This window comes from Larus michahellis, unplaced genomic scaffold (genome assembly GCF_964199755.1).
Source record: "Larus michahellis unplaced genomic scaffold, bLarMic1.1 SCAFFOLD_360, whole genome shotgun sequence".
Classification (NCBI taxonomy): Eukaryota; Metazoa; Chordata; class Aves; order Charadriiformes; family Laridae; genus Larus; species Larus michahellis.
In genome coordinates this window covers 43,869-70,892 of record NW_027436069.1, presented here as the reverse complement: position 1 = coordinate 70,892, position 27,024 = coordinate 43,869, and the positions used below count along the sequence as shown (strand labels likewise).

The window sequence follows — 27,024 nt, the reverse complement described above, 5'->3', positions numbered from 1 at the left end:
CCGGTGTCACACACACACACACACACACACACACACGGTCACGGTGTTGTGTCACACACTCACACACACACACACACACACGGTCACGGTGTTGTGTCACGCAAACGGTGTCACACCTGCGCTCGCGGTGTCACACACATGGTCACGGTGTCACACACACACAACCCCCCCGTGTCACACACACACTCAGGGTGTCACACACAGATCGACGGCGTCACACCCGGGTCACACCCCCCCCCCGTGTCACCCCCCACCCTATTCCCACTCACCGTGTCTTGGGGTGACCCGGGGGTGTGTGTGTGTGTGTGTGAACCGCCCCACACGCCCCCCCCAGACCCCCCCATCCCCCTCAGTCCCCCCCCAAATCCCCTCAGACCCCCCCCAATTCCCACCTTTTCCCCCTCAGACCCCCCCCATTCCCTCAGTCCCCCCCAAATCCCCTCAGACCCCCCCCCAATTCCCGCCTTTTCCCCTCAAACACCCCCCCCCCCCCAATTCCCTCAGACCCCCCGGTCCCCCCTGTCCCCTCAGAGCCCCCCAATTCCCGCCTTTTCCCCTCAGACACCCCCCCCCCCCCCCAATTCCCTCAGACTCCCCCCCCGGGTCCCTTCAGCCCCCCCCATCCCCTCAGAGCCCCCAGTTCCCGCCTTTTCTCCTGGGAACCCCCAATTCCCTCCGCCCCCCCCCCACCCCCCCCATCTCACCGGCGGTTCCCCGTGTGCCAGACCACCGGCTCCAGGCTGAGCCCGGCCGCCACCGCCGCCAGCAGCGCCGCCGCCGCCGCCGCCCGCCGCCCCGCCGCCATCCCGCACCGCCCGACGCGGGGCTCGAACCCGCGGCCCGGCCCGGCCCCGGCCCCCCACCCCCACCCCCCACCCCGCCCCCCAGCGGCCCCCGGCAGCGATCGCCGCTGGCTCCGGCGGGGGGGGTGGGGCGGGGCGGGAAAGGGGGTGCGGCCAATGGGGAGCGGCCTTTGCCGCGGGGGCGTGGCTTGGTGGGCGGTGCTTGGGGGCTGAGGGGGGCGTGGCTTTGGCGCGGGCCGAATGGACCCAGCGCTAAGCGGTGGGCGGGGCAGAGAAAACGGGGCGTGGCCACAACGAGGGGGCGTGGTCTCAGGGGAGGGGGCGTGGCCAGCAGCAACGAGGGGGCGTGGTCTCAGGGGAGGGGGCGTGGCCAGCAGCGCCGCACACGTGGGGGCCTCCCCCAAATCCAACCCCCCCCCCCCCCCCCCCCGGCAAAGGCCCCTCGCAGGCCCCCCCCCCCCCACCCCCCGGTGACATCACACACACACACACCCCCCCCGCCCTCCGTTGCCATGGTGACGGGTGAAGCTGCTGGGAACAGGCCCCACCCCTCCGGGGGGTCTTAAAGGGGCAACGGCGCTACAAGGGGGGTGGGGACCGCGGTGACAGTGACAAAGTCTTTACTGGCGCCGGGGGGGGGGACGGGACACCGGGACACACACCCCCCCCCCCCCCGAAGGCCACTGCGTCACACCGGGGTCCCTGTGGGGGTGTTTGTCACAGCCGGTGGCTCGGGGGGGGGGCGCGGGGGGGGGGTGGCAGTTGTCACACGAGAGCCCGGTGTCCCAGGTGGGTGACAGTCAGTGTCCCTGAGAGGGGTCGCAGTCGATGTCCCCAAGGGGGTGACACTCTGCGTCCATGGAGACGTTGGTCCCGGTGTCCCCAGGGGGGTGACAATCGGTGGCACCAGGAGGGTGGCAGTTGTCACGCACAGCTCCGCTGTCCCCAGGGCTGTCCCAGACGGTGTCCCCGTGGGGGTGACAGTCGGTGTCCCCAGGGGGGTGACACTCTGCGTCCATGGAGACGTTGGTCCCGGTGTCCCCAGGGGGGGTGACAATCGGTGGCACCAGGAGGGTGGCAGTTGTCACGCACAGCTCCGCTGTCCCCAGGGCTGTCCCAGACGGTGTCCCCCGTGGGGGTTGACAGTCGGTGTCCCCAGGGGGGTGACACTCTGCGTCCATGGAGACATTGGTCCCGGTGTCCCCAGGGGGGTGACAATCGGTGGCACCAGGAGGGTGGCAGTTGTCACGCACAGCTCCGCTGTCCCCAGGGCTGTCCCAGACGGTGTCCCCGTGGGGGTGACAGTCGGTGTCCCCAGGGGGTGGCATCTGTCATACGCAGTCCCGGTGTCCCCTGGGGGGTGACAGTCGGTTTCCCCAGGGGGGTGACAGTCGGTGTCCATGGACACGATCCTGGTGTCCCCCAGGGGTGTCCCAGCCGTTGTCCCTGTGGGGGTGACGCTCGGTGTCCCCGTGGGGGTGACAATCGTCATACTCGGTCCCGGTGTCCCCAGGGGGGTGACAGTCGTCATCATCCCCGGTCCCGCCGTCCCCGGCCATGTCCCAGCCGGTGTCCCCGGGGGGGTCGGGTCCCCACCACCAGAGCTGCAGCCGATTGTCCCCCCCCGGGGGTGGCCCGTCCTCCTCTGTCCCCTCCTCGTCACTGTCCCAGGGCGCCGGGAAGAGCCGCTGCCCCGAGGCCGTGGCCCAACAGCGGGAGCCCGGGGTGCAGGCTGCGGACACGGGTGGACGCGTCACCCCCCCCCTGCCCCACGGCGACCCGGGGTTTCGGGGCTGGGGGGTTGGGGCGGGGGGACAGTCCCAGGTGTCCAAGGAATTGGGGCGGACCAGGGTCACCCCCCCCCCACGGCACCCCGGGGACCCAGGAGTTTGAGGGGGGGATGTCCCAGGTTGTCCTGGGAGGGGGTGGGGGACCCGGATCTTATGGGGGGGGACACCCACCGCCTCCCACCCTCACCCCTATAGGACCCTTGGGGGCACCCAGGTGTCTGGGGGGGGGGGGGGGGCGCTGAGGTGTCGGGGTCACCCCCACCCACCCCACGGCACCCTGGGGACCCAGGAGTTGTGGGGGGGGAAGGACCCAGGTGTTCGGGGGGGACCCAGAGACCCAGAAAGCAGACCCAAGAATTTGGGGGGGGGGGGGTGGTCCCAAGCAACAGGGGGGACCCAGGTGTTCAGGGTTGGGGGGGGGGGCCCAGGCACCCAGGAAGGACCCAGGCGTCTGAGGGGGGCACCCAAGTATCCGTTGGGGGGGGACCAAGGTGTAGGGGGGGGGGACCCCCAGGTGTCCAAGGGGATGCAGGTGTTTGGGGTGGGGGGTCCCAAGTGTCGGGGGGGGGGGGCGGGGGGCAGAAAATAGGAGTTCGAAGGGGACCCAGCTGTCTGGGGGGGGCACCCATGTGTGCGAAAGTCACCCTGAGCCATTGGCGGGGGGGGCTGGGTGTCTGGGGCGGGGGGGGGTGTTACCTGGTGCCGTTGATACAGTCGCGGAGAGCGCGGAAACGGAGGTGGGGGGGCAGCAGGGGGGGATCCCCCGGCCCTGGGGGGGTCGACGTGTCCCAGACGGTGACGAAGCCGTCGGTGTCACCGCTCACCAGGAACCGCCCCGTCCTGGGGGGGGGGGTGGGGGGGCGGGGGTGGGAAAGGAGGGGGGATGTCACCAGCACCCAGGGGTCCTCCAACCCCCCCCCGAGGGACCCAGGCATCCGGGATGCCCCGCTCCGCCCCCCCCCCTCAAAATAAAGGGGACCCAGGAGTCCAGGAAGCCCCTCCCCCCCCCTCATAAGGGACCCAGGCACGCGGGGGGGGTTGGAGGGGGATGGGGTGGGGGGGGGTCACTCACGGGTCGAGGTCAAAGGTCACGCGCTGGTTGGTGCCCACCCACCGCTCCACCCCCCAGCAGCGGCCGCTCGGGGCGACGCAGGTCCCAGCACAGGATGTGGGGGTCCTGGGGGGGGCGGGGGCGACCATCGGACACGCCCCCAGGGCCCCAAAACCCCGCCCCCAGCCCCTCAAACCCCGCCCCCAGCCCCTCAAGCCCCCGCCCCCAGCCCCTCAAACCCCGCTGACCCCTCAAACCCCGCCCCCAGCCCTTCAAACCCGCCCCCGGCCCCTCAAACCCCACCTGACCCCTTAAGCCCCGCCCCCAGCCCCTCAAACCCCGCCCCCGGCCTCAAACCCCGCCCCAGCCCCTCAAACCCCGCCCCCAGCCCCTCAAACCCCGCCTGACCCCTCAAACCCCGCCCCCAGCCCTTCAAACCCCGCCCCCGGCCCCTCAAACCCCACCTGACCCCTTAAGCCCCGCCCCCGGCCCCTCAAACCCCGCCCCCAGCCCCTCAAACCCCGCCCCCAGCCCCTCAAACCCCGCCCCCAGCCCCTCAAACCCCGCCCCCGGCCCCGAAGCCACTCCCACTATTCCAAGCCTCCACCCTTTAGAAGCCCCGCCCACCGCAAGCCCCGCCCACCCAAAGACACCCCCCCCATGCCGAAGCCCTCCCCTTCGGCGAAGCCCCGCCCGCCTCTAAGCCCCGCCCACCCGCCAGTCCCATCCCCTCAGCCCCGCCCACCCCCCCCAGCCCCTCCCACTTCGCAGCCCACCCCCTCCCATCCCAGAAGCCCCGCCCCCCAGAAAGCCCCGCCCCCACCGAGGGCCTTCCCGCCCCCAAGGCCCCGCCCACCCTCCAATCTCATCCCACCCCGAAGCCCCGCCCACCCGCAGACCCCGCCCACTTACTCTAGGCCACCGCCCACCCCCAGGCCCTGCCCACCTTGCGCCCCCCCGCGAAGAGGCGGGTGCCGTCGGGGCTGAAGCGCAGGTGGGTGGGGGCGGCCGGGAGGCGGGGCCAGAGCGCCAGGGCCCCGCCCCCCTCCCAGGGCGTACAGCCCCAGGGCTCCGCCCATAGGAGCCGCAGGCCAGCACCGGTTGGGCGGGGCTGCAGGCCAGGCAGCCAATCAGGGCCCCGCTGGCCACGCCCATCCTCTGCCGGGAGGGAGGGAAGGAAGTCAGGCCACGCCTCCTTCGGGACACGCCCGCACACGCCCCGCCCCTAAAGGCTCCGCCCCTCCCCCAAGCTCCAACCCCCCCATCCCCACTCCTATGAGCCCCGCCCCTTTGACCACACCCCGACCACGCCCCACACAAAGCCCCGCCCCCAGATCCCTGGCCCCGCCTCTATCACACCCTCCCCCCCCCAAATCCCCACTCCTGGGGCCCCACCCCTATAGGCCACGCCCCCCGGTCCCCACTCCCTCTGGCCACGCCCCCTTTAGGCCACTCCCCCCGTTAGGCCACGCCCCCTCCGACCCTCATGGCCACGCTCTATCCCCCCTTTCCCCCCCCCCCCAATCCCCACTCCCTGGGCCCCACCCCGTTAGGCCACGCCCCTTGGACCCCACTCCCTCTGGCCACGCCCCCTTTAGGCCACGCCCCCTCCGACCCTCATGGCCAGGCTCTATCCCCCTTCCCCCCCCCCCAAATCCCTACTCCCTGGGGCCCCACCCCTATAGGCCACGCCCCTTGGACCCCACTCCCTCTGGCCACGCCCCCTTTAGGCCACGCCCCCTCCGACCCTCATGGCCAGGCTCTATTCCCCCTTCCCCCCCCGCCATATCCCCACTCCCTGGGGCCCCACCCCGTTAGGCCACGCCCCCTGGACCCCACTCCCTCTGGCCACGCCCCCCTTTAGGTCACGCCCCCTTTAGGCCACGCCCCCTCCGACCCTCATGGCCAGGCTCTATTCCCCCTTCCCCCCCCCCCCATATCCCCACTCCCTGGGGCCCCACCCCGTTAGGCCACGCCCCCTGGACCCTACCCAGTTAGGCCACGCCCCCTCCCACCGCGCCCCCTTTAGGCCACGCCCCCTCTGACCCTCATGGCCAGACTCTATCCCCCCTTCCCCCCCCCCAAATCCCTACTCCCTGGGGCCCCACCCCTATAGGCCACGCCCCCTGGACCCCACTCCCTCTGGCCACGCCCCCTTTAGGCCACTCCCCCCGTTAGACCACGCCCCCTCCGACCCTCATGGCCAGGCTCTATCCCCCCTTCCCCCCCCCCCCCATATCCCCACTCCCTGGGGCCCCACCCCGTTAGGCCACGCCCCTTGGACCCCACTCCCTCTGGCCACGCCCCCTTTAGGCCACGCCCCCTCCGACCCTCATGGCCAGGCTCTATCCCCCCTTTCCCCCCCCCCCCAAATCCCTACTCCCTTGGGCCCACCCCTATAGGCCACGCCCCCCGGTCCCCACTCCCTCTGGCCACGCCCCCTTTAGGTCACGCCCCCTTTAGGCCACGCCCCCTCCGACCCTCATGGCCACGCTCTATCCCCCTTCCCCCCCCCCCCAATCCCCACTCCCTGTGGCCCCACCCCGTTAGGCCACGCCCCCTGGACCCTACCCGGTTAGGCCACGCCCCCTCCCACCGCGCCCCCTTTAGGCCACGCCCCCTCTGACCCTCATGGCCAGACTCTATCCCCCCTTCCCCCCCCCAAATCCCTACTCCCTTGGGCCCCAAATCCCTACTCCCTTGGGCCCCACCCCTATAGGCCACTCCCCCTGGACCCCACTCCCTCTGGCCACGCCCCCTTTAGGCCACTCCCCCCGTTAGGCCACGCCCCCTCCGACCCTCATGGCCAGGCTCTATCCCCCCTTCCCCCCCCCCCAATCCCTACTCCCTGGGGCCCCACCCCGTTAGGCCACGCCCCCCGGACCCCACTCCCTCTGGCCACGCCCCCTTTAGGCCACGCCCCCTCCCAAGACCACGCCCCCCCATCGACCCCGCCCTCCACGGCGCAGGGCCCAGGTGGTGCAGAGGCGCCCGGGGCGCTGGGTGGGGAAGACGCGGACGGCGCCGTCGAAGCCCCCCAGGAGGCGGGAGCCGTCGGGGGTGAAGGCCAGCGAGTGGGGGGCCACCGGCTCCTCCTGCGGGGCCACCAACATCCCCCCCCGCCCCCCCCCCGGGGGAGTCACCAACACCCCCTCCCCCGGGGTCACCCCCCCCCCAGCCCCTTCCAGGACCCCTCTCTCTCCCCAGACACCCTCCCACTTCATCCCAGTAAGAACCAGTGCCTCCCCGTAAGCCTCGAGGCTCCCAATAACCCCCCCCGGTCTCCCAGTAACCCCCAATGATCCCCCCCCGAAACCCCTCAGCCCTTCCCAGGACCCCACGTTAAGCCATCGGGCCCTGCCAGTTCATCCCAGTAAGAACCAGTGCCTCCCAGTAAGTCTCGGGGGTCCCAGTAACCCTTCTACAGCCCCCCCACTACCTCCCAGTAACACCCAGTAATGCCCCCGCCACCCCCCCTGACCCCTGAGTCCCCTCTGTCACCCCCCTGGGTCCCCTCTGTCACCCCCCCCGGGTCCCCTCCGTCACCCCCCCCTGGATCCCTGTCACCCCCCCCGAACCCCTGGGTCCCCTCTGTCACCCCCCCGGGTCCCTTCTGTCACCCCCCCCAACCCCTGGGTCCCCTCTGTCACCCCCCCCGAACCCCCAGGTCCCCTCTGTCACCCCCCTGGGTCCCCTCTGTCACCCCCCCTGGACCCTTGTCACCCCCCCCGAACCCCTGGGTCCCCCTTTGTCACCCCCCCCCAGACCCCTGGGTCCCCCGTCTCCCCCCCCCCCCCCCCCCCCGGGACCCCTGGGTCCCCCTCTGTCCCCTCCCCCCGTCCCCCCCCCACCCCGGTGTGTCCCCCCCCCGCCGTGTCCCCCCCCCCGTGTCCCCACCAGGTGGCTGTAGGCGCGGAAGGAGCCCCGCAGGCTCCCGTCGAAGGCGTCCCAGAGGTGCACGGGGTTGTCGCGGCTGCTGGAGGCCACCCTGCCCAGTACAGACCAGTACGGACCAGTAACCTCCTACTGACCCCCAAGACACGCCTCCCCCCCCCCCCCCCCCCCCCGGCCACCTCCCAGTAACGCCCAATAACACCCAGTGACCCCCCCCCCGCCCCCAGCCCCTCCCAACACCCCTCCCTAAGTCATCGGGCTCTCCCAGTTCATTCCAGTAAGGACCAGTAGCCTCCCAGTGAGCCCCAGCGCCCCCATGATGCAACCCCCCCCCCATCTCCCAGTGTCGCCCAGTAACAAGCGCTGCCGCCAGTTTCCTTCCCAGTGCCCCCAGTCTCCCTCCCAGTGCTCCCAGTCCCCCTCCCAGTCCCTCCAGTACCTCTCCAGTGCTCCCAGTGTCCCCAGTCCCACTCCCAGTCCCCTCCAGTGCCCCCAGTCCCCTTCCCAGTGCCCTCCCAGTGTCCCCAGTCCCTTCCCAGTCCTCTCCCACTGTCCCCAGTCTCCCCCCCAGTGCTCCGGGTCTCCCTCCCAGTCTCTCCAGTCCCCTCCCCGTGCTTTCAGTGTCCCCAGTCCCACTCCCAGTCCCCTCCAGTGCTCCCAATCCCCCTCCCAGTGCCCTCCCAGTGCTTCCAGTGTCCCCAGTCCCACTTCCAGTCCCCTCCTAGTCCCTTCCCAGCGCTCTCCCACTGTCCCCAGTCTCCCTCCCAGTGCTCCCAGTCCCCCCTCCCAGTCCCTCCAGTACCCCCCCAGTGCTCCCAGTGCCCCGAGTCCCACTCCCCCGTCCCCTCCAGTGCCCCCAATCCCCACTCCCAGTGCCCCCAGTCCCCTCCCAGTGCTTCCAGTGTCCCCAGTCCCACTCCCAGTGCCCTCCCAGTCCCCTCCAGTGCTCCCAATCCCCCTCCCAGTGCCCCCACTGCCTTCCCAGTCCCTTCTCAGTCCCCTCCCAGTCTCCCCAGTCCCCTCCCAGTGCTCCCAGTCCCCTCCCAGTCCCTCCAGTACCCCCCCAGTGCTCCCAGTGTCACCAGTCCCACTCCCAGTCCCCTCGCAGTCCCTTCCCAGTCCTCTCCCACTGTCCCCAGTCTCCCCCCAGTGCTCCGGGTCTCCCTCCCAGTCTCTCCAGTCCCCTCTCAGTGCTTCCAGTGTCCCCAGTCCCACTCCCAGTCCCCTCCCAGTCCCTTCCCAGTTCTCTCCCACTGTTCCCAGTCTCCCCCCCAGTGCTCCCAGTCCCCCTCCCAGTCCCTCCAGTACCCCCCCAGTGCTCCCAGTGTCCCCAGTCCCACTCCCAGTTCCCTCCAGTACCCCCAATCCCCCTCCCGGTCCCTTCCCAGTGTCCCCAGTCCCCTTCCCAGTCCCCTCCAGTGCCCCCAATCCCCCTCCCAGTCCCTTCCCAGTGCCCCCAGTCCCCTCCCAGTCCGCTCCCAGTGCTCCCAGTGCTCACAGGCAGGTGTGGGGCTGGCTGGAGTCCATGAGGGGGAACCAGGCGAAGTCGTAGACGGTGTCGCCCTCGGGCACCCGCAGCGCCGGCACCTGCCCCCGCGGCACCCGCGTCACCCCCCCCGCGCCGGGGTGTCCCCCGTCACCCCCCCCCGCGCCGGGGTGTCCCCTGTCACCCCCCCCCTGGACACCAGGGTCTCCCCCATCCCCCCGTCAGCCCCCCTGCACCCGCGTCACCCCCCCCGCGCCGGGGTGTCCCCCGTCACCCCCCCCCCCCCGGACACCAGGGTCCCCCCGTCACCCCCCCATGGCCACTGGGGTCCCCCCTGTCACCCCCCCAGACGCCCGTGTCCCCTGTGTCACCCCCCCCCTTGGACACCAGGGTCCCCCCCCCCGTCACTCCCCCTCCCCCCGACACCAAGGTCCCCATCACCCCCCCCCCCCCGACATCAGGGTCCCCATTGTCACCCCCCCATGGCCACTGGGGTCCCCCCTGTCACACCCCCCCCCCCCCCCAGACACCCGGGTCCCTCTTTCCGTGGATGCCCCACAGCCTCCCCCCCAATTGCCCCACGGCTGCCCCATAGCGCCCCCCCCCCGCCCCCCTCCCCCTCCCCTCCAATGCCCCACAGCCCCCCCCAAACCCGCCAGGAGCCCTATAGTGACCCCCTCAGACCCCCCCAAAACGCCCCATAGGCCCCCCCCCCTAGTGCCCCATAGCCCCCCAAGTCCCCCTGGGAGCCCCACAGTGACCCCCCCCAACTGCCCCCAAATGACCCCCAGCCACCCCCAAAATGCCCCATAGCCCCCCCCCCCCCAAAATGCCCCATATCACCCCCCATGCCCCATATTCCCCCCCCCCAAAACCCCTAGCAGACCTATAGTGACCCCCAACTGCCCCATAGCGATCCCCCAGCTCCCCCCAAAATGCCCCATAGCCCGCCCCCCCCCCCCCCCCCAAACCGCCCTGGAGCCCCACAGCCACCCCCCAGCCCCCCCCTCTAATGCCCTATAGCCCCCCCCCAACCCCCCTAGGAGCCCCTCAACCACCCCATAGCGACCTCCCAGGCACCCCAAATGCCCCACATCTCCCCCCCCAAACCCCCCGGGAGCCCCACAGCATCCCCCCCCCCCCCCCCCCCCACCCCCCCCCCCAGGTCCCGCACCAGCTGGGGGAGGGGCAGCCCCGGGGGGGGCGCGGGGGGCAGCGGGAGGTCGAAGATGCGCAGGGTGTTGTCGTCGCTGCAGGTCAGGACGCAGGAGCCGTCGGGGGCCCTGGGGGTGGGGGGGGGTGGGGGGGACACACACAGGCGTGGGGGGGGGGGACGGGGACACACCCAGGTGTCCGGGACCCCCCAACTTCCCCCCCCCCACACCCATAGGGGACCCAAACGTTCCATTTGGGACCCCCAAATTCCCCCCCCCCCCCCCCATAGGGGACCCAGGGAATGGGACCCCCAACTTCCCCCCCCCCCATAGGGGACCCAGGGGTCTGGGGGGGGACCCAGGGTCTGGGACCCCCAACTTCCCCCCCCACCCCCATAGGGGACCCAAACATTCAGGACCCCCAACTTAACCCCCCCCCCATAGAGGACCCAGATGCCTGGGACCCCCAAACTCCCCCCCCGCATAGGGGACCCAGGGGTCCGGGGGGGGGGACCCAGGTGTCTGGGACCCCCCCCTGCCCCCGACACACCCCACCCCACCCCCCAGGGGACCCAGGCATCCGGGACCCCCCACAATTCCCTCCCCCCCCCCAAGGGACCCAGATGCCTGGGACCCCCAACTCCCCCCGCCCCATAGGGGACCCGGGGGGGGGGGCAAGGGGGGGTGGGGGGGGGTCACTCACCACTTGCAGCCCCGCAGGAAGTTGTGGGGCCGGTGGGCGAACTCCTCCCCCGCCCCCCACACGGGCCGGGGGGGGCGCGAGAGCACCAAGGCCAAGGGGGCAGCCTGGGGGGAGGGGGGCGTCAGGGACACCCCCTCCCCCCCCCCCGGCAGGGGACCCACGTGTCCGAGGCCCCCCCCGAGGCCCCCCCACAGGGACCCCCCCCCCCCCACAGGGCACCCAGGCGTCTGGGACCCCCCAAAACCCCCCACAGGGCCCCCCCCCCATAGGGGATCCAGGCGTCCGGCCCCCCCCCCCCAAAAACGCCCCACAGGGGACCCCCCCCCAACTCCTCGCCGCCCATAGCGGACCCAGGACCCCCCCCAGGCCCCCCCCCAGGTGACCCAGGTGTACGGGACCCCCCCCCCCCCAATCCCCCCCCCAGGGAATCCAGGGGTCCGGGCCCCCCCCAAACACCCCCACAGGGTCCCCCCGACCCCCCCCCACAGGGGACCCGGGTGTCCGGGAACGCCCCCCCCCCGCCCCACAGGGGGCCCCCCATCCCGCCCCATAGTGGACCCAGGGGTCCGGGACCCCCCCCCAAACCCCCCCAAACCCCCAGAGGGCCCCCCCCATAGCGGACCCGGCCGCCCGGGGCCCCCCCAAATCCCCCCATAGGGGACCCAGGGGGCCGGGACCCCCCCCCAAACCCCCCCATAAGGCCCCCCCCCGACCCTCCCCCCGCTCACTCGGGCTCCGGCGGCGGCTCCGCGTCGTGGGGGGTGGCGGGGGGTGGGGGAGGGGCGGCGTCCCCCTCCCCCCCCGGCCTCGGGGGACCCCCCCGCGCCGTCCGCCCTGGGCGCCGCCATGACACACGCCCGGCCGCGCCCACTTCCGGTCACGCCACTTCCGGTCCCGCCAGTTCCACCACCCCCCCCCTTCCCGGCGTGCGCCGCGCGGGGGTGGGCGGGGTCACGGCGGGGTCACGGCGGGGTCACGGCCCGGGGGGGGACGGGGAAACACGGGGACACTGGGGGGACACTGGGGACATGGGGGGACATCGGGGACACTGGGGACATCGGGGACATCAGGGGACACTGGGACACATAGAGGGACACTGGGGACATGGGGGGACACTGGGGACATGGGGGGACATTGGGGACATCGGGGGACATTGGGGACATCAAGGCACAGGGGGACACGGGGACACTGGGGACACGGGGACACTGGGGACATGGGGGGGCGGGGGGGACATCAGGGGACACTGGGACATTGGAGACATCAGGGGACAGGGGGACACTGGGGACATTGGGGACATCAGGGGACACTGGGGACATGGGGGGACACTGGGGACATTGGGGACACTGGGGACACGGGGACACTGGGGACATGGAGGGACACTGGGGACATCAGGGGACAGGGGGACACTGGGGACATCAGGGGACACTGGGACACATGGGGGGACACTGGGGACATTGGGGGGACACTGGGGACATCAAGGCACAGGGGGACACGGGGACACTGGGGACATCGGGGACACGGGGACACTGGGGACATTGGGGACACGGGGACACTGGGGACATTGGGGACATCAGGGGACACTGGGACACATGGAGGGACACTGGGGACATGGGGGGACACTGGGACACTGGGGACACTGGGACATTGGGGACATCGGGGACACTGGGGACATTGGGGACATCGGGGGACACTGGGAACATGGGGGGACATTGGGGACATGGGGGGACACTGGGGACATCAAGGCACAGGGGGACACGGGGACACTGGGACACTGGGGACACTGGGACACTGGGGACATGGAGGGACACTGGGGACATCAGGGGACACTGGGACACATGGGGGGACACTGGGGACATGGGGGGACATTGGGGACACTGGGGACACTGGGGACATTGGGGACACATGGGGAGACATGGGGGGACACTGGGACACTGGGGACATGGGGGGACAGGGGGGACATCAGGGGACAGGGGGACACTGGGGACATTGGGGACATCAGGGGACACTGGGGACACATGGGGAGACATGGGGGGACACTGGGGACACTGGGACACTGGGGACATCAGGGGACACTGGGACATTGGGGACACTGGGGACACGGGGACACTGGGGACATGGGGGGACATGGGGGACATCAGGGGACACTGGGACACATGGGGACATGGGGGGGCGGGGGGGGTGGAGGGGACACTGGGACACATGGGGGGACACACACGGGGGACGTTGGGGACACGGGGGACAGGGGGACATTGGGGGGGGAAATGGGGACAGTGGGGGGACACGGGGGGGACAGTGGGGACACGGGGGGGACAGTGGGGGGGTGGGAACAAGGGGGACACGGGGACATCGGGGACACGTTGGGGGGGGAAATGGGGACATTGGGGGGACACGGGGGACATCAGGGGACGGGGGGGGCACTGGGACACAGGGGGGGACACGGGGACATTGGGGGGGGAAATGGGGACAGTGGGGGGACACCGGGGGGGGGGGGGGGACACGACAGTGGGGACACCGGGACACGGGGGGGGACACTGGGGACATCAGGGGACATGGGGGGGGCGGGGGGGACACGGGGGGGGGGGACACTGGGGACGGGGGGGGGGGACATCGGGGGGAATCGGGGACATCGCGGGGGGGGGGCGGGGGGGGGGTGACTCGCGGGGGAGCCGGGCGCGCGCAGGGGGCAGGCGGCGCGCGGGGCTCCCCCCGCCCCCGGCGGTAGCGTGGCCGAGCGGTCTAAGGCGCTGGATTTAGGCTCCAGTCCCCGCGGGGACGTGGGTTCGAATCCCACCGCTGCCAGCTGACGGGGGGGGGGGAGGAACAACACCCCCCCTGAACCCCGAGATTTTGCCCCCCCGCAGCACCCGTGGGTGCCCCCCCACCCGGATCCCTTTAGAGGGGCAAGTTGGGGGTCCCAGACCCCCCCCCACCCCACTCTCCTATATGGGGCAGGAGGGGGGTCCCCAGTTATTTAAGACCATTATGGGCCCCCCCCCACCCCGGGGCTCTGGGACATTTTGGGGGGGGGGGGAATGACACCTGGGCCCCCCTTTTTTGGGGGGGGGCATCCCCAGTCATTTGGGTCCGCTATGGGTGGGGGGGTCCCCCCAAACTCCTGGGCCCCCCCCAAACTCCTTGGCCCCCTATTTGGGGGGGGGGGGGTTTGGGGGTCCCGGACACCTGGGTCCCCTTTTTTGGGGGTGGGGTGGGGGGGGAAGGGGGTCCCCAAACTCCTGGGTCCACTATGGCGGGGGGGGGGCGGGGGGAAGGGGTCAGGGTTCCCCCCCCTCCCCGAAAAAAAACACCCCCCCCCGGAGCCGCAGCTGAAAATGAGTAAAACTCTTTATTTCTCCCCAAAAAAAGCCCAATTCCAGCCAATTTCCCCCCTCCCTCCCCCCCACAAAAAAATACGCGAAAACACCCCAAAAAAGGGTGGGGGAGGGGCGAAGGACACCCCCTCCCCCCCCTCAAAACCCACCACCAGGGGGCGCCCCCTCCCCCACCCCATTGCCCCTCCCCCCCCCAATTAACTAATGACCCCCCATAAATTACACCTTCGCCCCCCAAAAGAGGCCCCTCCCCCCGCCCCCCACAACTTGGGGGGCACCCCATAAGCTTGGGGGCCCACCCCCCCCCCCCAATCTAGGAATCCTCCCCCCCCCCCCCCAACTTAGGGGTCAGCCCCAAACTTAAGGGTCAGCCCCCAATTCGGGGGGGGTCAGGCCCCCCAACCCCCCCTGGAGGGGTCACCCCACAACTTAGGAGTCACCCTTCGACTTGGGGGTCAGCCCCAAACTTGGGGGTCAGCTCCCTGCCCCCAGCTTGGGGGTCACTCCCCCCCCCCCCAATTTAGGGGTCAACCCCCATTTAAGAGCTACCCCCCAACTTAGGGGTCACCTCCCCGAATTAGGGGTCACTCCCCCCCCCTCAACTTGGGGGTCACCCCCAGCTCGTTGGTCACCCCCCACCTTGAGGATCACCCCCCCCCAACTTGGGGGTCACTCCGGGGGCTCAGCCCCCCGACTCGAGGGAGTGACACCCAACTCGGGGGTCTCTCCCCCCCCTTCCCCCCAACTTGGGGGTCAGCCCCACACCCTGCGAGAGGCCGGGGGGGGCTCAGTTGTCCTCGTCGCTGTCGTCGGGGCTGATGGCCGGGCTGGTGAGGCTGTAGGTGGGGGACGTGGGGCTGTAGCCCGGCGATGTGGGGCTGTAGGTGGAGCCCTTGGGGCTGGTGGGGCTGTAGGTGGGGGAGGTGGGGCTGTACTTGGGGGAGGTGGGGCTGTAGGTGGGGGAGGTGGGGCTGTATTTGGGGCTGGTGGGGGTGTAGACGGGGGAGGTGGGGCTGTAGGTGGGGGAGGTGGGGCTGTACTTGGGGGTGGTGGGGCTGTAGGTGGGGGAGGTGGGGCTGTATTTGGGGCTGGTGGGGCTGTACTTGGGGGAGGTGGGGCTGTATTTGGGGCTGGTGGGGGTGTACTCGGGGGAGCTGGGGCTGTAGCTGGGGCTGGTGGGGGTGTACTTGGGGGAGGTGGGGCTGTAACTGGGGCTGCTGGGGCTGTAACTGGGGCTGCTGGGGGTGTAGGTGGGCGACTGGGGGGTGTAGCGGGGGCTGGAGGGGGAGTAACTGGGGGAGGTGGGGCTGTAACTGGGCGAGGTGGGGCTGTAGCTGGGGCTGGTGGGGCTGTAGTTGGGGGAGGTGGGGGTGTAGTTGGGGCTGGTGGGGCTGTAGCTGGGCGAGGTGGGGCTGTAGCTGGGCGACGTCGGGGTGTAGTTGGGGCTGGTGGGGCTGTAGTTGGGCGACGTGGGGCTGTAGCTGGGCGAGGTGGGGCTGTAGCTGGGAGATGTGGGGCTGTAGCTGGGCGAGGTGGGGCTGTAGCTGGGAGACGTCGGGCTGTAGCTGGGCGAAGTGGGGCTGTAGCTGGGAGATGTGGGGCTGTAGCTCGGCGAGGTGGGGCTGTAGCTGGGTGAAGTCGGGCTGTAGCTGGGCGAAGTGGGGCTGTAACTGGGCGAAGTGGGGCTGTAGCTGGGCGAGGTCGGGCTGTAGCTGGGCGATGTGGGGCTGTAGCTGGGTGAGGTGGGGCTGTAGCTGGGCGACGTGGGGCTGTAGCTGGGCGAGGTCGGGCTGTAGTTGGGCGACGTCGGGCTGTAACTGGGCGAAGTCGGGCTGTAACTGGGCGACGTGGGGCTGTAACTGGGGCTCTGGGGGGTGTAGCCCCCCGGCGAGCGCGGCTCGTAGGCGGGTGACGTCGGGCTGTAGCTGGGTGACATGGCGCCACCTGTGGGGGGGGACACAGCGGGGTGACGGGGGGACCACAGGTGGGCGTTGGGGGTCTGTGAGGGTGTTGGGGGGGTGGTGTGGGGCACCAGGGGTGTGTTGGAGGGTGTTTTGGGGTGTGTGTGGGGGTGTTAACGGGGAGTTGGGGGGCATTGCGGGGCGTAATGGGGTGTTGTAGGGTGTTGTGGAGGTCTGTAGGGGTGTTAGGGGGTGTTGGGGGGGTGTTGGGGGGGTGTTATAGGGTGTTTTGGGGCATTGAGGGGGTGTTGTAGGGTGTTGTGGGGGTCTGTGGGGGTCTTATGGGGTGTTAAGGGGGTGTTGGGGGGCACTGGGGGGTGTTGTAAGGGTCTGTGGGGGTGTTATGGGGTGTTGGGGGGGTGTTACAGGGTGTTTTGGGGTGTCATGTCGGTGTTATGGTGTGTTGTGGGGCATTGGGGGGTGTTGTGGGGGCCTGTGGGGGTGTTAGTGGGTGTTGTGTGGTGTTGGGGGGGTGTTTTGGGGTGTTAGGGGGCACTGGGGGGTGTTGTAGGGTGTTGTGGGGGTCTGTGGGGGTGTTAGGGGGTGTTGAGAGGCATTGGGGGGTGTTCTAGGGGTCTGGGGGTGTTATGGGGTGTTGGGGGGGTGTTGTAGGGTGTTGTGGGGGTGTTATGGGGTGTTGTGGGGGGTCTGGGGGGGTGTTGTGAGGCTGTTACAGGGGTGTCGTGGGGCATTGAGGGGTGTTGTAGGGTGTTGTGGGGGTCTGTGGGGGTGTTAGGGGGTGTTGAGGGGGTGTTGTGGGGCACTGGGGGGGTGTTGTAGGGGTCTGGGGGGGTGTTGTGGGGGGTGCTGTGGGGGTCTGTGGGTGTTATGGGGTGTTGGGGGGGTGTTACAGGGTGTTCTGGGGCATTGTGGGGGTGTTAATGGAGACTTGGGGGGTGTTGGGGGGCACTGGGGGGTGTTGTAGGGTGTTGTGGGGGTCTGGGGGGGCATTAGGGGTGTTGTGGGGGGTGTTGTAGGGGTCTGTGGGTGTTCTGGGGTGTTGGGGGGTGTTATAGGGTGTTGTGGGGCGTTGTGGGGCATTGGGGGGTGTTGTGGGTGTCTGTGGGGTGTTATGGGGTGTTGTGAGGCTGTTACGGGGGGGTTGGGGGGCACTGGGGGGTGTTGTAGGGTGTTGTGGGCGTATTATGGGGTGTTGTGGGGCATTGGGGGGGTGTTGTGGGGACCTGTGGGGGTGTTAGGGGGTGTTGTGTGGTGTTGGGGGGGTGTCATGGGGCGTTACGGGGTGCTGGGGGGGCGTTGGGGGGTGTTGGGGGGCATTGGGGGGTGTTGTAGGGGTCTGTGGGTGTTACGGGGTGTTGTGGGGGTGTTGTAGGGTGTTGTGGGGGGTCTGTGGGGGTGTTGTGGGGCATTGAGGGGTGTTGTAGGGTGTTGTGGGGGTCTGGGGGGGTGTTAGGGGGTGTTGGGGGGGTGTTTTGGGGTGTTGGGGGGGTGTTAATGGGGACTCAGGGGGGTGGTGGGGGGCACTGGGGGGTGTTGTGGGGTGTTGTGTGAGTTATGGGGTGTTGTGGGTCACTGGGGGGTGTTGTAGGGTGTTGTGGGGGTGTTATGGGGTGTTGAGGGGGTGTTGTAGGGGTCTGTGGGGGTGTTGTGGGGTGTTGTGTGCGTTATGGGGTGTTGTGGGGCACTGGGGGGTGTTGTGGGTCGTTAGGGGGTGTTGTGTGCTGTTGGGGAGCGCCGTAGGGTGTTGTGGGGGTCTGTGGGGCACGGGGTGCAACGGGGGGGCGTTTGGGGCGCCGTGGGTCGTGCCGTGGGTCGCGCCGTGGGGCAGGACTCACCCGGGGAGGGGACGCAGGGGCTGGCGGGGCCGGGGGGGGGGTGTACGATGTACGGCGCAATGTGGGGGCGCGGGGCGCAACGGGGGGCATTTGGGGTGCCGTGGGTCGCGCCGTGGGTCGCGCCGTGGGGCAGGACTCACCCGGGGAGGGGATGTAGGGGCTGGCGGGGCCGGGGGAGCCGGGGGAGCCGGGGGTCGGGGACCAGGCCGGGGAGTAGCCGGGGCTGAAGCCGCTGGCGTCGGAGGCGGCGCTGGGGGAGAAGCCGGCGCCCCCCGGGGTCATGCCGCTGCCTGGGGGGGGGGGACACGGAAAAACAACACCCACGCGTGGGGGTCAGACCCACGGCTGCCCCACAAGTCACCCCGCCACCCCCAACCCGCCCCCACAACTGCTCCCCCCCCCCCCTCAAAACTGCTCCCTCAGACCCACAACTGGCCCCCAACCGTCCCTGGGACCCGCAGCTGCCCCCCAATAGACCCCCAACTGCCCCCCCGGACCCACAACTGCCCCCTAACTGCCCCCCCCCAACCGTCCCTGGGACCCCCAACTGCCCCCCAACCATCCCTGGGACCCACAGCTGCCCCCCAATACACCCCCAACTGCCCCCCAACCGTCCCTGGGACCCCCAACTGCCCCCCAACCGTCCCTGGGACCCCCAACTGCCCCCCAATAGACTCCCAACTGCCCCCCAACCGTCCCTGGGACCCACAACTGCCCCCCAATAGACCCCCAACTGCCCCCCGGGACCCACAACTGCCCCCTAACTGCCCCTGGGACCCACAACTGCCCCCCAATAGACTCCCAACTGCCCCCCAACCGTCCCTGGGACCCACAACTGTCCCCCAGGACCCACAACTGCCCCCTAACTGCCCCTGGGACCCACAACTGCCTCCCAATACACCCCCAACTGCCCCCCCGGCCCCACAACTACCCTCTAACCGCCCCCCAACCGTCCCTGGGACCCACAACTGCCCCCCAATACACCCCCAACTGCCCCCCGGGGCCCACAACTGCCCCCCAGATCTGCCCCGGTGTCCCCCCAGTCTATCCCAGTGCCCCCCCCCGTCTGCCCCACGGCCCCCCCGCCCCCCCATTGACCCCCATTCTGCCCCACAGCCCCCCCCAAAACCCCGCCAACCCCCCCCAAGAACCCCCCCCAACTGCCCCAGTGCCCCCCAGTCTCTCCCAGTGCCCCCCCCAGTGCCCCCCAGTCTCTCCCAGTGCCCCCTCAGTGCCTCCCACTCTGCCCCATGGCTCCCCCCCCCCAACCTCCCCCCACCCCCCACCTGACCCTCCTTCTGCCCCACAGCCCCCCCCAAAACCCCACCAACCCCCCCCAAGAGCCCCCCCCCCAACTGCCCCAGTGCCCCCCAGTCTCTCCCAGTGCCCCCCCCAGTGCCCCCCAGTCTCTCCCAGTGCCCCCCCAGTGCCTCCCACTCTGCCCCATGGCTCCCCCCCCCCCCAACCTCCCCCCGCCCCCCACCCCACAACTGACCCCCATTCCGCCCCACAGACCCCCAAAACCCCTCCAACCCCCCCCAAGAGCCCCCCCCAACTGCCCCAGTGCCCCCCAGTCTCTCCCAGTGCCCCCCCAGTGCCCCCCAGTCTCCCCCAGTGCCCCCCCAGTGCCTCCCGCTCTGCCCCATGGCTCCCCCCCCCCAACCTCCCCCCGCCCCCCACCCCACAACTGACCCTCCTTCTGCCCCACAGCCCCCCCAAAACCCCTCCAACCCCCCCAGTGCCCCCCAGTCTCTCCCAGTGCCCCCCAGTCTGCCCCATGGCTCCCCCCCCCCCCAACCTCCCCCCACCCCCCACCTGACCCTCCTTCTGCCCCACAGCCCCCCCCAAAACCCCACCAACCCCCCCCAAGAGCCCCCCCCAACTGCCCCGGTGCCCCCCAGTCTCTCCCAGTGCCCCCCCCAGTGCCCCCCAGTCTCTCCCAGTGCCTCCCCAGTGCCCCCCAGTCTCTCCCAGTGCCCCCCCAGTGCCTCCCACTCTGCCCCATGGCTCCCCCCCCCAACCTCCCCCCACCCCCCACCCCACAACTGACCCTCCTTCTGCCCCACAGCCCCCCCAAAACCCCGCCAACCCCCCCCCCAACTGCCCCAGTGCCCCCCAGTCTCTCCCAGTGCCCCCCCCAGTGCCCCCCAGTCTGCCCCAGTGCCCCCCCAGTGCCTCCCAGTCTGCCCCATGGCTCCCCCCCCCAACCTCCCCACACCCCCCACCCCACAACTGACCCCCATTCCGCCCCCCAAACCCCTATAATCCCACCCCCCCCCACCCCCCCCCAGTGCTCCCAGTGCTCCCAGTGCTCCCAGTACGCACCCACGCTGGGGGACCAGGCGCCGTAGGCGGGGGTGGCGCCCTGGTTCCAGGGGGTCATGGCGGGCGACATCCCCCCCATGGGGCTGGGCGCCGACCCGAAGAACATCCCGGTGGCTGCCGAGAGATGGGGGTCAGGGTGGGGGGGGGGGGGGGGACACGGGGTCCATGGGTGCCCCCCAGGTCCGTGGGTGCCCCCCACCCATCAGGGGAGACCCCGGCACCCAGGAGTGGCCAATGTTGGCCATGAACCCCACGATGACGTTGAGGTTCTCCAACGCCATCGTCCTCACGGTGTCCCCCCCTCCTCTCCCCTGGTTTTGTGGGTGCCCCTGGTTTTGTGGGTGCCCCCCAGGTCCATGGGTGCCCCCCGGGTCCGTGGGTGCCCCCCCACCCATCAGGGGAGACCCCGGCACCCAGAAGTGACCAACGTTGGCCATGAACCCCACGATGACGTTGAGGTTCTTCAACCCCATTGTCCTCACGGTGGGACACCTCTCCTCTCCCCCGCTTCTGTGGGTGCCCCCCGGGTCCATGGGTGCCCCCCACCCATCATGGGGGACCCTGATGTCTGGAAGTAGCCGATGTTGGCCATGAACCCCACGATGACGTTGAGGTTCTTCAACGCCATTGTCCTCACGGTGTCCCCCCCTCCTCTCCCCTGTTTTTGTGGGTGCCCCTGGTTTTGTGGGTGCCCCCCAGAGCCATGGGTGCCCCCCACCCATCAGGGGAGACCCCAGCACCCAGAAGTGACCAACGTTGGCCATGAACCCCATGATTACGTTGAGGTTCTTCAACCCCATTGTCCTCACGGTGGGACACCTCTCCTCTCCCCCGGTTCCTTGGGTGCCCCCTGGTTTTGTGGGTGCCCCCCAGGTCCATGGGTGCCCCCCCAGGTCCATGGGTGCCCCCCACCCATCATGGGGGACCCTGGTGTCTGGAAGTTGGCCATGAACCCAACGATGACGTTGAGGTTCTTCAACCCCATCGTCCTCACGGTGTCTCTCCCTCCTCTCCCCTCGTTCCTCGGGTGCCCCTGGTTTTGTGGGTGCCCCCCAGGTCCGTGGGTGCCCCCCCGCGTCCATGGGTGCCCCCCACCCATCAGGGGGGACCCTGGTGTCTAGAAGTAGCCAACGGTGGCCATGAACCCCACAATAACGTTGAGGTTCTTCAACACCATCGTCCTCACGGTGGGACACCTCTCCTCTCCCCCGCTTCCGTGGGTGCCCCCCAGGTCCATGGGTGCCCCCCGCGTCCATGGGTGCCCCCCACCCATCACGGGGGACCCTGGTGTCTAGAAGTAGCCAACGGTGGCCATGAACCCCACGATGACGTTGAGGTTCTCCAACGCCATTGTCCTCATGGTGTCTCTCCCTCCTCTCCCCCAGTTCCTTGGGTGCCCCTGGTTCTGTGGGTGCCCCCCAGGTCTGTGGGTGCCCCCCCGCGTCCATGGGTGCCCCCCACCCATCAGGGGGGACCCTGGTGTCTAGAAGTAGCCAACAGTGGCCATGAACCCCATGATGACATTGAGGTTCTTCAACGCCATCGTCCTCACGGTATCCCCCTGTCCTCTCCCCTGGTTCCTCGGGTGCCCCTGGTTTTGTGGGTGCCCCCCAGAGCCATGGGTGCCCCCCAGGTCCATGGGTGCCCCCCACCCATCAGGGGAGACCCCGGCACCCAGGAGTGGCCAACGGTGGCCATGAACCCCATGATGACGTTGAGGTTCTCCAACGCCATCGTCCTCACGGTGTCCCCCCCTCCTCTCCCCTGTTTTTGTGGGTGCCCCTGGTTCTGTGGGTGCCCCCCAGGTCCGTGGGTGCCCCCCCGCATCCATGGGTGCCCCCCACCCATCACGGGGGACCCTGGTGTCTGGAACTTGGCCATGAACCCAACGATGACGTTGAGGTTCTTCAACCCCATCGTCCTCACGGTGTCTCTCCCTCCTCTCCCCTCGTTCCTCGGGTGCCCCTGGTTTCGTGGGTGCCCCCCAGAGCCATGGGTGCCCCCCAGGTCCATGGGTGCCCCCCACCCATCAGGGGAGACCCCGGCACCCAGGAGTGGCCAACGGTGGCCATGAACCCCACGATGACGTTGAGGTTCTTCAACGCCATTGTCCTCACGGTGTCCCCCCCTCCTCTCCCCTGTTTTTGTGGGTGCCCCTGGTTTTGTGGGTGCCCCCCAGGTCCGTGGGTGCCCCCCCGCGTCCATGGGTGCCCCCCACCCATCAGGGGAGACCCTGGCACCCAGAAGTGGCCAACGTTGGCCATGAACCCAACGATGACGTTGAGGTTCTCCAACGCCATCGTCCTCACGGTGTCCCCCCCTCCTCTCCCCTGTTTTTGTGGGTGCCCCTGGTTTTGTGGGTGCCCCCCAGGTCCATGGGTGCCCCCCCGCGTCCATGGGTGCCCCCCACCCATCAGGGGGGACCCTGGTGTCTGGAAGTTGGCCACGAACCCAACGCTGACGTTGAGGTTCTTCAACCCCATCGTCCTCACGGTGTCTCTCCCTCCTCTCCCCTGGTTCCTCGGGTGCCCCTGGTTTCGTGGGTGCCCCCCAGGTCCATGGGTGCCCCCCACCCACCCCGGGGTGCCCCCCCCCGCCCCCCCCCGACTCACGGCCGGCGCCGCCGAGCCCCGGGAGGGCGCTGGGGATCTCCATGCCGTGTTTGCACTTCTCGGCGTCCAGCAGGAGGTCGAAGCAGCCGGTGCCGGCGGGCGCCAGCTGCCCCAACATGATGTTCTCCGACACCCCCTTCATGGGGTCGCTCTCCCCGTGGGCCGCCGCCTCCATCAGCACGTCCACCTGCGCCCCACGGCCGGCCCCACAAGTCGTCACCTCGCCTGGCCCGGCCCCACGGGTCCTCCTGCGGACCCCCAAAATCCTCCTCCCGCTCCCCAAAATCCTCCCCCCCGGTCCTCAAAATCCTCCTCCGCCAAACCCCGCCTGCGCCCCACGGCCAGCCCCACAAGTCGCCCCCCCTCTCCCAGCCCCACAACTCCTCCCACAGCCCCACAAGTCCTCCTACGGACCCCCAAGTGCCCCCAAATCCTCTTCCCGGTTCCCCAAATCCTTCTACGGACCCCCCAAATCCTCCCCCCACTCCCCAAAATCACCCTCCACCAAACCCCGCCTGCGCCCCACGGCCAGCCCCACAAGTCGCCCCCCCCTCTCCCGGCCCCACAACTCCTCCCACAGCCCCACAAGTCCTCCTACGGACCCCCAAGTGCCCCCAAATCCTCTTCCCGGTTCCCCGAATCCTTCTACGGACCCCCCAAATCCTCCCCCCACTCCCCAAAATCACCCTCCACCAAACCCCGCCTGCGCCCCACGGCCAGCCCCACAAGTCGCCCCCCCTCTCCCGGCCCCACAACTCCTCCCACAGCCCCACAAGTCCTCCTACGGACCCCCAAGTGCCCCCAAATCCTCTTCCCGGTTCCCCGAATCCTTCTACGGACCCCCCAAATCCTCCCCCCACTCCCCAAAATCACCCTCCACCAAACCCCGCCTGCGCCCCACAGCCAGCCCCACAAGTCGCCCCCCCCTCTCCCAGCCCCACAACTCCTCCCACAGCCCCACAAGTTCTCCTACGGACCCCCAAGTGCCCCCAAATCCTCTTCCCGGTTCCCCAAATCCTTCTACGGACCCCCCAAATCCTCCCCCCACTCCCCAAAATCACCCTCCACCAAACCCCGCCTGCGCCCCACGGCCAGCCCCACAAGTCGCCCCCCCCTCTCCCGGCCCCACAACTCCTCCCACAGCCCCACAAGTCCTCCTACGGACCCCCAAGTGCCCCCAAATCCTCTTCCCGGTTCCCCGAATCCTTCTACGGACCCCCCAAATCCTCCCCCCACTCCCCAAAATCACCCTCCACCAAACCCCGCCTGCGCCCCACGGCCAGCCCCACAAGTCGCCCCCCCCTCTCCCAGCCCCACAACTCCTCCTACAGCCCCACAAGTCCTCCTGCAGACCCCCAAAATCCTCTTCTTCCCAGTCCCCAAAATCCTCCTCCACCAAACCCTCCCAGCCCCACATCCAGCCCCCCAAACCCCTCCTGCACCCCCCAAACCCCACTTCCAGCCCCCAAAGCCCCCCGTGTACCCCCAAAATCCCCCTCCCAGCCCCACATCCAGCCCCCAAACCCCACTTCCAGACCCTAAAGCCCCTCTAAGCCCCCAAAATCCCCCTCCCAGCCCCACTTCCAGCCCCCCAAACCCCTCCTGCACCCCCCAAACCCCACTTCCAGCCCCCCAAACCCCTCCCGTATCCCCCAAACCCCACTTCCAGCCCCCAAAGCCCCTCCTGCACCCCCAAAATCCCCCTCCCAGCCCCACATCCAGCCCCCAAACCCCTCCCGTACCCCCCAAAGCCCCACTTCCAGCCCCCAAACCTCACGTCCAGCCCCCAAAATCCTCCTCCTGCACCCCTAAAATTCCCTCCCAGCCCCACTTCCAGCCCCCCAAACCCCTCCTGCACCCCCAAAATCCCCTCCCAGCCCCACGTCCAGCCCCCCAAACCCCTCCCATACCCCCAAAATCCCCTCCCAGCCCCACATCCAGCCCCCAAACCCCTCCCGTATCCCCCAAAGCCCCACTTCCAGCCCCCCAAACCCCTCCTGCACCCCCAAAATCCCCCTCCCAGCCCCACATCCAGCCCCCAAACCCCTCCCGTACCCCCTAAAGCCCCACTTCCAGCCCCCAAACCTCACGTCCAGCCCCCAAAATGCCCCTCCTGCACCCCTAAAATTCCCTCCCAGCCCCACGTCCAGCCCCCCAAACCCCTCCTGCCCCCCCAAAATCCCCTCCCAGCCCCACTTCCAGCCCCCGAAACCCCTCCTGCACCCCCAAAATCCCCTCCCAGCCCCACGTCCAGCCCCCCAAACCCCTCCTGCACCCCCCAAACCCCACTTCCAGCCCCCCAAACCCCTCCTGCACCCCCAAAATCCCCCTCCCAGCCCCACGTCCAGCCCCCCAAGCCCCACTTCCAGCCCCCCAAACCCCTCCTGCACCCCCCAAACCCCCACTTCCAGCCCCCAAAGCCCCCCGTGTACCCCCAAAATCCCCTCCCAGCCCCACATCCAGCCCCCAAACCCCACTTCCAGACCCTAAAGCCCCTCCTGTATCCCCAAAATCCCCCTCCCAGCACCACTTCCAGCCCCCCAAACCCCTCCCATACCCCCAAAATCCCCTCCCAGCCCCACATCCAGCCCCCAAACCCCTCCCGTATCCCCCAAAGCCCCACTTCCAGCCCCCCAAACCCCTCCTGCACCCCCAAAATCCCCCTCCCAGCCCCACATCCAGCCCCCAAACCCCTCCCGTACCCCTCAAAGCCCCACTTCCAGCCCCCAAACCTCACGTCCAGCCCCCAAAATCCTCCTCCTGCACCCCTAAAATTCCCTCCCAGCCCCACGTCCAGCCCCCCAAACCCCTCCTGCACCCCCAAAATCCCCTCCCAGCCCCACTTCCAGCCCCCGAAACCCCTCCTGCACCCCCAAAATCCCCTCCCAGCCCCACGTCCAGCCCCCCAAACCCCTCCTGCACCCCCCAAACCCCACTTCCAGCCCCCCAAACCCCTCCTGCACCCCCAAAATCCCCCTCCCAGCCCCACGTCCAGCCCCCCAAGCCCCACTTCCAGCCCCCCAAACCCCTCCTGCACCCCCCAAACCCCCACTTCCAGCCCCCAAAGCCCCCCGTGTACCCCCAAAATCCCCCTCCCAGCCCCACATCCAGCCCCCAAACCCCACTTCCAGACCCTAAAGCCCCTCTAAGCCCCCAAAATCCCCCTCCCAGCCCCACGTCCAGCCCCCCAAACCCCTCCCATACCCCCAAAATCCCCCTCCCAGCCCCATGTCCAGCCCCCCAAACCCCTCCTGCACCCCCCAAACCCCCACTTCCAGCCCCCAAAGCCCCCCGTGTACCCCCAAAATCCCCCTCCAGCCCCACATCCAGCCCCCAAACCCCACTTCCAGACCCTAAAGCCCCTCTAAGCCCCCAAAATCCCCCTCCCAGCCCCACGTCCAGCCCCCCAAACCCCACCATCCGGCCCCCCAAGCCCCCCACCCCCCACCCCCACCCCAGCCCCGTCACCCACCGTCTCCTCGAAGGAGCACTTCATGAGGGGCCCGGTGTCCTGGCGGTTGACGCCGTGGCGGGTGATGGCCATGAGGTGGCCGCGGGAGGTCATGGTGTCGCAGAGCAGCGCCAGGTGCCGGTAGTTGACGTAGGAGCCGTCGAAGGAGATGACGTGGTAGAGCTCCCGCTCCAGCGCCTTCCGCACCGCCTCGATGCCCAGCACCTGCCCGGGGGGGAACGAGCGTCGCCGCTGGGGACACCGAGGGCCGGGAAACCCCGCGAGCCAGGCGGCCACCGAAGCCCGGCACCCAAGGACCCAGGTGGCCAACAAACCCCAGCACCCATGGGCCCAGGAACCCTGGAGACACCAACATCTGAGCACCCCAGCACCCACGGACCCAGGTGGCCACCAAACGCCACCACCCGTGGGCCCAGGAACCCTGGAGACACCAACATCTGGGCACCTGACCACCCAAGGACCCAGGTGGCCACCAAACCCCAGCACCCATGGGCCCAGGAACCCTGGAGACACCAACATCTGGGCACCTGACCACCCAAGGACCCAGGTGGCCACCAAACCCCAGCACCCATGGGCCCAGGAACCCTGGAGACACCAACATCTGGGCACCCCAGCACCCAAGGACCCAGGTGGCCACCAAACCCCAGC

At 69.7% G+C, this 27,024-nt stretch overlaps 2 protein-coding genes and 1 non-coding gene across 3 annotated transcripts in view; 1 reads left to right on the top strand and 2 right to left on the bottom strand.

Annotated features, from left to right (window-relative positions):
- Nucleotides 1–1,407: 1,407 nt before the first annotated feature.
- On the bottom strand, nucleotides 1,408–11,496 carry WRAP53 (WD repeat containing antisense to TP53). Its single transcript, XM_074571559.1, has 9 exons — nucleotides 11,467–11,496; nucleotides 10,882–11,015; nucleotides 10,199–10,307; nucleotides 9,037–9,125; nucleotides 7,542–7,632; nucleotides 4,591–4,802; nucleotides 3,666–3,770; nucleotides 3,290–3,433; nucleotides 1,408–2,535 (listed from the first exon to the last, which is right to left on the bottom strand). The coding sequence occupies exons 1-9, from the start codon at nucleotides 11,494–11,496 to the stop codon at nucleotides 2,463–2,465; spliced, it is 987 nt and encodes a 328-aa protein (XP_074427660.1). The 3' UTR covers nucleotides 1,408–2,462.
- A 2,102-nt stretch (nucleotides 11,497–13,598) lies between these two features.
- On the top strand, nucleotides 13,599–13,680 carry TRNAL-UAG (transfer RNA leucine (anticodon UAG)). Its single transcript has one exon. It is a non-coding gene; the product is annotated as a tRNA-Leu (tRNA).
- Nucleotides 13,681–14,851: 1,171 nt separating this feature from the next.
- The window catches only part of POLR2A (RNA polymerase II subunit A), a gene marked incomplete at its 5' end in the record, with an annotated part of 55,448 nt that continues 43,275 nt past the window's right edge, over nucleotides 14,852–27,024 (bottom strand). Inside the window, 5 exons of the mRNA XM_074571558.1 lie at nucleotides 14,852–16,154; nucleotides 18,108–18,257; nucleotides 20,293–20,406; nucleotides 22,905–23,091; nucleotides 26,377–26,580. Coding sequence (XP_074427659.1) covers nucleotides 14,998–16,154; nucleotides 18,108–18,257; nucleotides 20,293–20,406; nucleotides 22,905–23,091; nucleotides 26,377–26,580 — 1,812 coding nt within the window. The remainder of the gene's footprint in view (nucleotides 16,155–18,107; nucleotides 18,258–20,292; nucleotides 20,407–22,904; nucleotides 23,092–26,376; nucleotides 26,581–27,024) is intronic.

Coding starts and splice junctions, on each gene's coding strand:
- WRAP53 (XM_074571559.1), bottom strand. CDS start 11,496: ATGGGGGGGGCCCTCTGGGGGTTTGGGGGG. Junction 10,308..10,881: donor TTCCTGCGGGGCTGCAAGTG/GTGAGTGACCCC, acceptor CCCCACCCCCAG/GGCCCCCGACGGCTCCTGCG. Junction 4,803..7,541: donor TCCGCGCCTACAGCCACCTG/GTGGGGACACGG, acceptor CCCTCCCGGCAG/AGGATGGGCGTGGCCAGCGG.